The sequence below is a fragment of the Atta cephalotes genome (assembly GCF_000143395.1).
Source record: "Atta cephalotes unplaced genomic scaffold scaffold00001, whole genome shotgun sequence".
In the NCBI taxonomy this organism is placed as follows: Eukaryota; Metazoa; Arthropoda; class Insecta; order Hymenoptera; family Formicidae; genus Atta; species Atta cephalotes.
The window spans coordinates 7,294,038-7,307,576 of record NW_012130065.1 but is presented as its reverse complement, the minus strand read 5'-3'; the positions used below and the strand labels follow the sequence as shown (position 1 = coordinate 7,307,576).

Genomic DNA, 13,539 nt, shown 5'->3' with positions numbered 1-13,539 from the left:
TTAATAAGTTACAACTTAACAAAGTAAACGAAGTAGTAGTACGTAGTAGTTATATATATATATATATATATATATATATATATATATATATATATATATATATATATACCTAGTAGGTACTTCAAAAACCACGACGTACTTCGTGGTTTAGCCTTTAATATAATGCTTGTCGCAAATATGTTCGTAGAAAGATCCTGTGTTAACAGATTTATATATATTTTGAAAGATAATCTTTTAAAAGGTTAATTAATCACGTTGCTTAATTATTAAAATAATGAAATGTTAATCTCTTCACGAAAAATGTGCAAATTTGTATTTGCATTACATATGATAATTCGTATAAATAAATGGTAAGTAATTTGGAAAATTTTTTTATTAATTAAATAAAATAAAAATTGATTTCTCGAAGTTCAGAAAAAATTACAATATGATTCTTACTTAAATCTATAACGTAGTTCAATTATAACACGTCTATTTATAACACATAGGAAGAACACTTTATATCAAATTATTTCTGTAAAGTTTGCGACTTCTAAACTTTTATGTCATTATATCGTCCTTACAATTATCCGAGTCTCCCGAGACAAAGACTTTTCGCGATCATGCGCGGAATACAGTATTTTTATCTGATGCACGCAACCAAATTAAACGAAAATTCTCCGAGTCTATCGAAGTCCGATGGGGAACGAGCAAAGTTTATTTGCGTATTTATTACTCTCTACGGATGAGAGGATGCTATCTTCGTACTGCATTACATGGACTTTCCTTCGCGCGAAGCTTACTCTTGTTACACGTACAATGTCATATGGATTGCAGGTACACTTCTGCGTTCTTATTAAAAATTTTACGTCGCTACCTTGTGCATCCAGAATACGCGTCGCATTCTCTTCCTTGACTGCACCAACGATTCTTGAAGCTGTTGGACGAAGAAGTGTTCCTACTTCACTAATAAGATCTCGTTCTTGCAGACGAAGTTACTCGCGTATCTGTTGTTTGGAAGTGTAATTTACTCTACACGATCCTTGAAAAGGACATACAGATTCTCAATGAGAATCTACAACGTAGAGAAGACATCCGAACTATTTACGAGTTCCATAATATTCCACCTAAAATTTCATGGAAGCTTCGGAAACGCGAAAGTTCGTTCGCCATTTAATTATGATAGCAGTGAATTCAAGGCAACTATGTTATACATTGCACGTTCAGTCTCTCGACAACTGTTCTTAACATTTTAGAAATTTCCAAACCATTTATGAATCTTGATGTGTTAATGCCAAATGGGCTTAACGCAAATGCATACAGAGGCTTACTCTGCAAAATGGAACCGATGGAAATTCGGTAGAACTGAATGACGACACAAGTTAGCGTGAACCTCTTTCGCGAGAATGAATTTAGGAGAATAACTCGGTTATTCTGATTGGGGCTGCCATATCCCAAATGTTATAATAATCTAACAGAGGATTCTCTAGATAATCTCGATAGAGACCTACTTATCGAAGAGCACCGGATCCATCGTAGACGATGCAAAAGATTACAAGAAGAAAGGAGTAGAGAAGAAAAGAGGAAGGATATATAAAGAAGACGAGCTGCCTTTGGTTAAGGAGTACTGCTGGCGCATCATATTACTTATCTAGTTATCTTCTGGTTTTCCTGAAACCGTAGGATGAAACGTATGCCACGAAAATAAATATCGCTCCTACTATGTAATGCACTTAGTCACCATTCTCTCGATTTTTCTCTTCCGGTCTGCCCTCTTTCTTTCATTGCCGTTTTCACCTTGGTTTACTATCGCGTGCGTGCGGCACGATGTAAAATCTGGTTTCCTTCATGATCGTGCTCAATTACTTTTTTTGCACTTAAACCGGTCAGACTTAGATAAAATACGAGATTACATTTTCACACATTAACCGCTCTATCTCATGTCAGTTTTGTCTATATTCATATACTGATATTCAATTACTTTCTATTTTGCAAGATGTTCAATTGTTTTCTAATTTTCTGCAATTGAACGTAAATCATAAGGAAAATTAATTTTTCTACGCTCCGTGCTATTTTATGTAAATGTTTTAGTTTGTCAGAAAAAGAGTAATAGATTATTTTAACGCGAAGAAAAGTAATTATATTGCAATAGTATCACTTTATGTAGCAAAATACATTTAATTATATATCAATAATAATTAATGTTTATATATTAACGAAAAATACTCATTCTATCTTTAAATTATTTATTACATTTTTATTTAGGCGCATTTACGATTGCACATCAACGTGCAATTTTAATGCCATCGCGTTATTTTTCCGTTTTCAACCGTGGATAAGCCTGCGTGATCTGCAGTTTCCACTTGGAAACATTTGTGATCGCATCTAAGATCGTTTTCCATCCCTTTTTCAACAATGCCTCAAAGAATGTTATATCTTCAGATCTATGAAAAAGACTGCAAGCGATTCCGGAGAATCTAAAATTCCGATCCAAATTCGGTGTCAAACGATGTACGTGTAGTGTCGAGCGATCTCACTGGCACGATTGCAAGTAGGGTCAGTAAGCGTAGCCAATCAGATTTATGAGGCAGGACATATTACGATCGTCTTTACAACAATTAGTCATCATTCTTCTTCCATCTGACGCACTGCAACTGTGCAGTAATGGAAAAGTGGTAAAACTATCGTAAAAACTATGGAACAATATTACGCTCCTCCGTACGTCATCGATTTTGAAATTTTATGTAACAACACGCCCTAATTTATACTGATTAGTTATAGATGTTGGTAGGATGGAATAGCAAGAATCGGAAACTTGTCGAATTGCATCGAATTGAAATTCGAATTTGGCGCTTCGACCATTTTCGAAGGAATTAGACGTACTCGTACATATTTGTTTTTATATTTGTTTGTATTATGAATTATAATGAAATGAATTATAATCATGGAATTGATAAATCTTTAATTTTATTTAAAAGAGATATATTTATTTTTTTATTTTTTATATTTATTACAAATTACGTGTACGTAATAGAGGTAGAATTGGACATCTGAATTATGTCTTATTTAAGGAAATGTTATACGAGTATTAAATACAGTAGTCTTTATTTGTATACGGAAAAACGATTTTATTGAAAGATGTAAAATTTTATTGGATACAGATCAAATAAACAATTATATATGTTGGAAATTTAAAAACGAGCTATGTTGTAAAAAATTTTTATACTCTGGTAACCAGTTTGAGTTTCCAGGAAAATTTTTTTGATGGTTCAACAAAATTATTTTTAAAACAATTTTTTTCACATCTATCAGTAAAATTGTTTTTTTTTATGTAAGTATCTTTTATTTACAAAGTTTGATACTTTTATAACAAGAAAAAGTTATTTTGTAATGATAAGTATTACAATCGACTTTTTCTTTATATAATACTTGTAAAGAGCGCAAAGATAAATGTTATATTTTCTATTTAGATGATATGTTTAAAATTAAAAGTGGCACAGGTGGTGTTTTACAAATAATATATGTCATGTTTTTCAAGATTCTTTCCGCTACCCGCATTTCGCGAAAAAACTAAAAAATGCTGTTTGCCATGCCCATGGCCAGCGGAATTCTCCTGCGTTTTTTCTCCGGTTAGTTCGAACGAACCAATCACCCACCCAACTCTAGGGAGATGGGTGATGGTAGAAGCGGGGTAGTGAGTCGGGATCGATGGAGATAATGCCTATTACTCCTAATGCGAAACTCGTTCTCCTTCTATCTTTGCCCCGTTCTATCTTCGATCCTGTACCCAGTTTCCCTTCGCCCAACCGTTCCGTTCTCGTGGCTCTTCGCAATCTGTAACCAATGCTCAATTACCATCTCCACTGACTCCATTTTCGACATCTTTCTCTACTCGTTGTCATCGTCATTGATCGGAATTTTGCATTTGTACTTTAAACGCGTATTATTAGGAATATCAGTCAATTTTATCAAATAAAACGTTGAAATCAAATTATGAAAAATAAATTTCACAAAGGAAAATAAGGAAAAATTTATAAGAATATAATTTATGTAATTAAATAATGTTTAAGCTACTTATAACTGATGTAATTTCGTTTCTATTCATTTTACTATTTGCTTTCGTAAAATTACTTATTTTCGATACTCTGTATTTAATCATACAGACAAACAAAAATTTTCACCAATATTACGTCGTTGATAAATAATGTAAAGATTTCTTATTTAATTTGGACTTTAGATCATTTAACTCTAACAGGAAGAAAACCCTTGTCTTTCTACAATTTCATCGGCGCCAACTTTTTCCATTTACTTTTACTTTTCCAATCGTCTCGTTCACTTTTAGAAAACGCGAAGTATTATAGGAACAAAACGAAATAGCGTTGAATAACACCGTAACAGTAAGTTCTGTGGGCGCAGTAACCTGTTGAGTGTATTCGCGTAAGTGGTGAGTAGTGGATACGTATATACGTGTGAAAGTCTGGGGATGAAGTTTCTGGGGGAAATACAGGCGAGACACTACCGCTCGTGAGAATTGTAACATACGAACGGTAAGTGTATTCGTACCTAAGAATTCGAGAACAATACATCCGCAGCGCTATGCGAGCGGCCTTGTAACGACTTCGAAAGACGTTTATGCAATCCGATATGAAAGAAGCACAAGCCCGAGTGCAACTGGTGGTAAAAAGGGAAATAAAAAAAATAGATACACAGCTGAAGAAATATTTTTGAACGTTCAGCGAGAAGAGCAGATAAAATTATTTAATTTTTATTTGTTATTGAAATCCTTTAAAGTTACTATCGTAAAATATTTCTTGCATTAAAATCAGTAATTCTTGGACTATTTCTATATAAATAAATAGTTTTAAACATTTTTTTTAAGCATTAAATAATTTTTCGCACAAGGAGAGACATAATAAAACCAATATACTAATAACAACATTTTGATTTGTATAATTATATTAATCAAACCATGAGTCATTGCGTTAGCAAGCATTTATTTTATCTAAAAAGATTGTCTTGTAAACCACTTAAATGAGGATTGCGACTGGTAATATAATCAACATTAATCATTAGCCTATATTCACTGTCTGCTCTCATCAAGCCGATAAGTGCACCTACGACATTAATTCGTGGTCTCATAGTCTTTCTAACGATCATTTGGCAATTAAATGCATCGTAACGCGAAGTGATCTTCGAAAGTTTCGCAGATACCATGCTGATATCGATTCTAGATAATGGATATTAAAGATTGTTTTATGATCAGTTTAGTGTGAGTACGGTGTAAACGTACTACACATAGGTTAAATCGTTAAAGTGATGCGAGGACGATAACTCCGTTTATCAAAATATAGAACGCTGTTTTTGGTATTCCTTTATACACTGAACTAGCTAGACATAATTTCATGTTTTTGCTGAAATAACATGTTGAAAAACAGTAATTTTACCTTTTATCCGATTAAATGTCTTTTGTGAACGCTACGCACGAATGTTCCGATCACGTCTATATTTCGCGATCATAAATTACATCAACTCGCTAACAGCACGCTTTGAAATTAGCGTTGTAACGTGGTCGAGCGTTGCACCGGGGAATAACAATGTCCCCGGCTCACGTGCGCACGTGTATTTATACCAGGCATTGTGTGCATCTAATTTCGGAACAATGTTGACGTCATTTCCGTTTTCATTTAATCCGCTGATGACTATATGAAATGTTTGGACATTGCAGATCATATATATTAATCAGTATGCATTTATAATCACAGCTCTTGCGACAGCAAAACATATCTGTAGCAAGGACATAGTATGTTACAAAGTTTGATGAAGGAGAGATTGGGGCACAGAGAGATAGACAGAGAGCGAGCGAGCGAGCAAGCAAGAGAGAGAGAGAGAGAGAGAGAGAGAGAATTGATTACAATAACATTTTTGAAAGCTTCCTACATAGTATGCACTTCTTTTTCATACAATTTTACTATCGCATATTCTCAATAAATATATGGTATTTTTTCTATAAATGTTGCTTATATAATTGTAAAATTGCAGAAAAAAATTATTACATTCCTGTCGGAAGAATAGAAAATATCACTAATTTTCTTTTCTTTTATATCATGTGTCAGCTGACGTAAGCATAAATACACGTTTATAAAGAAAGACTGAGCGATGTTTTGCGTACATCATCACTCGTAATCGCGCGTCGCAGACAGTTCAAGATTCATCGCGATTCGCGAAGTGCCAGTGAAATTAGCGTTCGTGGTCAAATGTTTCGCGACGGAAGTAACAATGTGCGCCCGCGCCCGACGCGTCGACAATCACGCTTGTGACTGTGGTATCGGTGTATGTACGTGGTATTGTGTTGACCGTTAAGCATTTGATACGGCCACCTTCCTGTCGCGCGTCCCGTCGCGTCGCCGCGTCGCTGCTATTGTCGCCGGTGCGTTCGCGTTGTAACCGAGCCGCGTTGTTTCTCCGTGTGCGATACGATCCGATACGCCCGACGCCCGTGTATCACCGACGACGAGTGTGTGACGCACGTACGAAGAGCCGCACTTAGAACGGCGTGCATACTGAAGTAGCCGCGTACGAAAACGAAGCTACAAGCTCGACGAAAGCGGACGTGCGTGTGAGTCGAGATATGATAAAATGTAAAAACGAGATAAGGAAAAATATATAGGGAATACGGAATATAAAACTGAATCTCGAGAGAGTGTCTTCGTGAACGACAGAGTATGAATATATTTCATGGTTGAATCTCAGTAAAAAAATATTCGAAACTCAGTAAAAAAATATTCTCTCTTATAATATTCTCTTAGGATGTTATATTAATATTAATTGTTTAAATAATTAAAGAATATTAAAGTAAGCTTATTAAAAAAATTAGTTATTAAAATATTAATTAAATATTTATCATGTAAATTAATAATATAAAAAACTTATTTTGTAAATCTTCAATAATAATAAAATAATAAAATCATTTTTTTTTTTATTCTATTTAATCTACAATGCACTATTTTTTTATTTAGTACAAATAACCTTAGGATCATAAATTTTTATGTATTACAAAGGAAAAAAAAATTTTATTTGCAAGGTACAAATACAAAAGTTTTTATTAAAAAACTTTGTTTTTTGATGATTGCCGTCTACACTTGCGAGTATTCAACAATAATACATAAAGAATGGAATAAAAGTTGACCTACATTGAGACAAAGTTAACAATAAAATTTAAACATGTTGCGATGATCTTTACTTGAACTTTATATTCTTGTGTTTTTTTTTTAAACTCTTTATATTTTCATATTTTATTTTCAGTATGGTCAGTCTCTCATTTATTACATTAAAAAAAAATAAATAAATAAAAAAAGGACCAAAAAATATACACTCGCAATTGGTTCTTTATAATTGTTTTGCCAATGGCTCTGTTTGCATACGACCTTATGCACATAATATAAGAGCGATAAGCGCGAGTGCGTGGGATTCGACGACGACCGTTCACGGACGCTTACGCAGTGCACCTTCGACCGTTCTCGCGAACGAATTAGTAAAATCTTGAATTCGCAAAGTTTCGACGGGAATCCAGTACATCTGCGTGTTCGACTTTCGCACGTTTCGACTGTAAACTATCGGCAGTTCTATCCGATAGATAATCGATTCCGATAATTGCGCGACACAATAACTCAAGCATGACCATACGACGATGCCTATTGTTTGCAGAAGCGCAGGTTTCAGTTGGTAATGATCAGCATACGGCGCGTGTGGATATGGCGATGATGACCGTTTGGATAAAGTGAGCGCGGTGGGAGAATGCATAGGGAATGTACATAGAACGCATCCACATAACCGGATATGAATGTATTAATTATTGAAGACGAAACAGACGGCCGACCGCGCGGTGGATATAAAAACACCGCGGAACAAACAGCCGCGGAACTCGTGGATTATTTTGGGGCTGCAATTACATTTTTTATACAGCAATCCGATGTTGTGTCTGCCCGGTGCAACAGTCGTACGCCACCACAAAGCGCATCTACTATTCGGATCGAATTAATATTGCCCGTTTTACTTTGAATATAACGCATGTCAAAGTAAAAACAAAAATGCTTTGTTGTCAAAGAACTAGTGAAATAAAATATCACTCGCTACAAAATATTGTAATTTTAGATAACGATTATTGTTTCGAAATCGTGAATGTGTTATTACATTTTGTTTCAATAGACTCTTCGAGCTTTTTATTACGGTGCATTTTTGAATACGCATTTGTAACCCTTGAAACTCGTTAAAATTGTACTATTTTCGCAGCAATATTGCAATGCAATTTATGAATTTAATTGTGCACCATGATGAAAAACCGGATCTCTTTTAAGAACGTAAATCGTTTTAATACGGCGTGATTACACCGCGTTTATCAGTGAAAATACGCTGATAAATCTCGAAATATATATTTCATATAACTTGTAGACTCTTTTAATATTCTCTACGTATGATAACAATTAATTTTTTAAGAATTTTGCAATTTATGAATAAGAAAAATATATTAGCAATTCGAATAAATAACATTAACAAATGCAAAACAGTATTCACAAATAGGCGGATTTATAAATGATAGAATTTGGCTCATTGCCAAGCTACTTAAAATTTCAACAATACATAACACCTCGAAAATCAATATAGATTCATAACTTTGCACGAAACGTGCATCTTAATTCTGGCTCCTATAACTCTCAGCAACAAGATTAAAATAAGCTTAAATTTATAAAGACGTTAATATGAAATTTCATCGTAACGATGTAAACACTTTACTGATACTCTTAGCCAGCTTTTCAACATTATGCACTTTTATTATTATATAACTATTATTATTATTATTAGTTCCTTTTTTAGGAGAAGCATCAGCTTTCATTTCCTAAACTGCACATTGTATTAAAAATTCGTATTAAACAGATAATTTTGTATTTTTATTGATCTCGCTATTGACTCTTACGTTACAAAATAGCATGATAATAATTTAATATCATACTTTTGCGTTTTTAAGCAATTTAAAAAATTCAATTGCAGGATTAAAAATCTAAATTATGCAATCATTTGTTTATAATTTTATTTATGATAATATCACGGAACATAATATATGTAATATTTCGCACTATGTTAATATAAATCATTCACAAATATCGAATATTATTTTTTAATGTACACAATATCTCTCTAAATATGTTATAACTTAGTCAATTTATTCAACTAGCCGCGAAATTGACTAAAGTGACCTGTTTTCATCTATTGTTACGTAGCACATGTATTAAGTTTCCGGGAAGCACGGCGTGATAATGCATATCGCTGGTAGAGTAGCTATTCCCAGTATTGCTCCAATATGAAAGTCAATGCTCGACGGTCGTCATTAAAAAATTCAGTCAAACACTACGTATCTAAAGTTTATTAAACACGACCATTCTTCGGCCCCACAGAAATTCAATTTCGTTCTTGCGAAGCTTCGCGTAGGATTACGAGATCGCGAGGCTACTACTATTCGGTGCAATCGAGATCCAACTACGTAAATGGCACACGAGCACATTTTTATCTAGCCGCGACCGCAGTGTGCAATCAGAGAAGCGCCCGTTGACTCGTGACGCTTCCGGTTCAGGCTTCCGGTCCACGGAACCGCACCGTTTCCGTTCGGCTGCCCAGCCCACCGATCCCAACCGCTGACCGTCGTGGTATATCGAGGCTCCACGTTCGAGGAGCGGTATCGAGATCAGTGCTAACGCTTCGTCACGAGAATGCAAGGACGGAATACTTGCGCGCGCCCGGATAATTAGTTCCAAGTGGTATTCACTGTGGTTGCGGAGAATCAAATTGCCGTGCATGTGATCCGCAAATAATGTCAGTTATTTAATCTACCAATGTGCGAGTTGCAGGATTAACGAATTTATTTATTATTTGAAAAAGATTCGCTAATCAGTGCTTCGATGTAGTAACTTCATTTGAGAAGAAAGTTGTAACTTGTCGACAAATTTGAACGAGCATTTGAGTTTTGTGGAATCAAGAAAAATAATGTTAATGGTGAAAGTGACGTTAATATAATAATGAATTTTATATTATCGTAGTAAGCTCATTAAATCTATACATTTTTTTGTGTCTTTTTTAAATTTGTGATGTATATTTATGAAAAAAGCGAGCGATCGTTTACAATTTATATTCAACGCTCGGAAGCTACGTATATCTTCCCTAAGCTTTACAGCAAGATAGTCCGCATTATCCTTAACAAGAATGTGAAATTCATGTTGTGGGATGATAACAAATGGTGTACATCGCTTCGACATTCACAGCCGCAATAGGGCAAGAAATTTATTGTGAGGACAACTCTAAAATTAAGGATCGCAATGATCTAGTACGATGTTTCTTAATATCATCGGAGATCCAGCCAGATAATTGCAGTCGATCATCGTTGAGTGAGAAAACTGGTAATAATCGCCAGGTGGATGCGGCTGTATCTGTGGCCGTGATACGCGAAAATGGCGGTTGCGCCCGGTAAGAATAAATTGAAAATGGGCAGCGCGGGCCGATACTACGGTGCTTATCTCATCTACGACGTGGCAAACTCATGCCTCGCCGCCTTGCACGCCAAGATGCCTCCTCCGGTCGTCGTCACGCGAACCAATCCTTCGTCTCCTGTGCACGTCCAGAACCCCCGTAAGTTTTCTTCATCTTTTCTATATTTCTTCTTCTTCTTTGTATGACTGGCGCTTCGGTAACGCGATGGCGATTGCAGATGTTCGATTCCCTCGATTTTCCTCGCATTTCAGCAATTAAATTTTTCTTTCTAAATGGATTTCTTTAGAAGATTTAGTGATGAGATTGTTAAGATAATAATGCAATGGAGATATTTCATGATGTTTTTTTGTTTCGTGATTTTCCACAATCATGATGGTATAGCACTTTGTCGATTAATACAGAATGATCCATTTTAATTCAAACATAACGAAAAAAGATCGTGTATAAAAGTCATATAGATGTTTTATAAATAAATGTAGATATTCCATAAATAAATAATTAGAATTAACTTTGAAATAAATTATATGTAGATTAGACGAGTGCTATAAGAAGACATGTTCTGATGTCAGCTATGAGATTAATAGGGATACAAAAATAGCCAAATCGTTGTTCATCGTTACTAAGATATGAGAGTCCGTTCGGATAGTTAATGGCAGGATCTTTCCGGTTGCATGTTTCGAACCGATTAGAACTAAAAGAAAAAGGAAAAGAGAAGGTGAATATTAGGTGAACAAACGTGTAAAAATAAAAATTTTTAGCAGTAACGGTCTTGTTAACATTATCAAGACGATTTACCGGGCAAGAATTGCCTATCGCTTTGTGTTAACAACTACACATAGCACTCAGATTACACAACTATTCTGGCTGAACAACTATTCTGGCTGAAATATTATATATGAAACTATATCTTAGCCAAACATATTTATGTACATTTATTACATTTGCGTTGTACGTAAGTAGAGACGCATAATTATGCGGAGTGAGTTACATTCAAGATTACAATACTTTTAATTACATTAATGTAACACGAAAATGCCTGTGCTAACACAATGCCATCGCATTTCCGTGCGCAGTCCAGCACGAGATTGTACTTGCATTTTTAACCCTGGGGCAGATAAAATCTAAATACGGCGTCTCTCGAAAAATTCGAATCAATTTCACGTAGTAGGCGAGGCGCTGTACGGTATACTAAACAGTTCCACGCCCGTTTCCGCACAAACGACTTTTAAGGCAATATCGATAACATTAAATATTCACTACCCAAATACGTCCAAAGCTGATGTCTTATTCAAAGAAATAGCGGCATAACAGCGTACATGCGAATGCAGTGTATATTATTCTCATAACAGTATGCTGCGGCAATGCGTAGTAAACTGTTTTCAATGGCGAATATTGCTGTATAATATCGCGATATGAACTAATACTGATGGTTGGTATAACTTGAGGAAAGTTTCTTATAACAGTTATATACCGCTCCACGGGTAACGGTATCATGTTTAAGAAAAAATATTTTTTAATATTAAGCAAAAGAGAGGGGATGAGATTTTTTAGACTGACAAAATTGCATTTCTTTTATATATTGTTTTTGAACATTATATCGTCGTTCAATATTTTGAATAAGATAATGCTATTTAAATAGAAGAAACAAATTCATAATTTTAATAATACAATAAATGATTTGACCTGTTAAGTTTAAATATATAATAACAAAAATTGCATTTAATTTAATCACTTAATTTATTTGTCGCATATATTTATCATCAATTTCCGTGTGGCTAACGTATAAACGTGTTCCTTGTTTGGACATAGATATTTCACGCTAACAATTTTTTTTTCGCTTGACATCTACCCTTGTCAACGATACTGGGCAGCGACCGATAATACGCGACAAACTCAATAATACATCAACATCCGAGATACGTCCGGCCGCACTTTCTCCTTCCACTACTTCTCTCGACACCTGCTTTCGCGTCCCTTGTCATATTTTATTTTCTTTCTTTTCCTTTATACTGCTAACAGTCGGCCAGGTAAGGAAGTAAGAAGGCATAGATGCGGTGTAAGAAAGGGTGGAAACACCCTATGAGACGGGATAGCGTGTCTGTTTTGATTTATAAGAATTCGCCACGAACCCCTAACCCACCTTTCTAAGTCTGGCCTCACCCCCAGACTCTCATAGATCGAGCTAGATCAACCCCCCTCCCCCCCCCCCCTCTTCAACCTATCTCGCACGTGAATAATAGGCAGATACCCTACTACCCATCGCTCCACCAACCTTGCCACGATTTTCTTCTCTCATTCTCCGCTCTCTATCTCTTTCTCACTTTTTCTTCTATTCTTTTTTCATTCGTTTCTATCGCGTTCCGATCGCGCGCCGATCGTTCTTCTCGCGAACGACGGACGAGCTTCATCTCGTTGCTGGTCAATGAAACGATCTATCAACGTTTGTGCCAGAACAAGAACTGTTACAAAACATTAGCGAGTCATGAAAGATTTTGCATCGCCCGTTTCGCGAAGGTATACACGGATCGGGGACACGTCATCAATCTTTTTACTTCGCGCGCGTCGGTCCGGTTCCAACGCGGCTGGAGATGAGTCGTGATATCCGAGAGACGAGTCGTACTAATTTGCAGATGTCGCGCTCTCACATTGATAAATAGAAGGTATCATTTTTCGGTGGAGTTACATAGATCTGTTATTACTGCTCTTCAATGGACGAAGATTTTATTGCTTAAGAAGATGCATCTCTATTTTTAAAGAAAGATTAATTGAATTCAGTGCTTTTTTATATTAAATTTATATTCTGTCAAATTATTAATATTTTTTTATGATCTTTTAGTTTATAAAGAGAAAATATCACTTTTTTGGAGATTTATTTATTATAAGAAAATATCAAAATCACAAGATCCTAATCTTTTATAAGAAAATTAATTACGTTTTATGATGATTATATTTCTCTCTCTCTCTCTCTCTCTCTCTCTCTCTCTCTGTAGTACTCGTACCGAACGGTACACACGACGGAGTAGG

The 13,539-nt window shown here is 35.3% G+C and overlaps 1 protein-coding gene across 1 annotated transcript in view; it reads left to right on the top strand.

The window, feature by feature from the left end:
• The first annotated feature begins 10,475 nt into the window (after window positions 1–10,475).
• Window positions 10,476–13,539, top strand: part of LOC105625936 (nucleolysin TIAR-like) — a 162,094-nt gene continuing 159,030 nt past the window's right edge. The window contains exon 1 of the mRNA XM_012207249.1: window positions 10,476–10,653. Coding sequence (XP_012062639.1) covers window positions 10,476–10,653 — 178 coding nt within the window. The remainder of the gene's footprint in view (window positions 10,654–13,539) is intronic.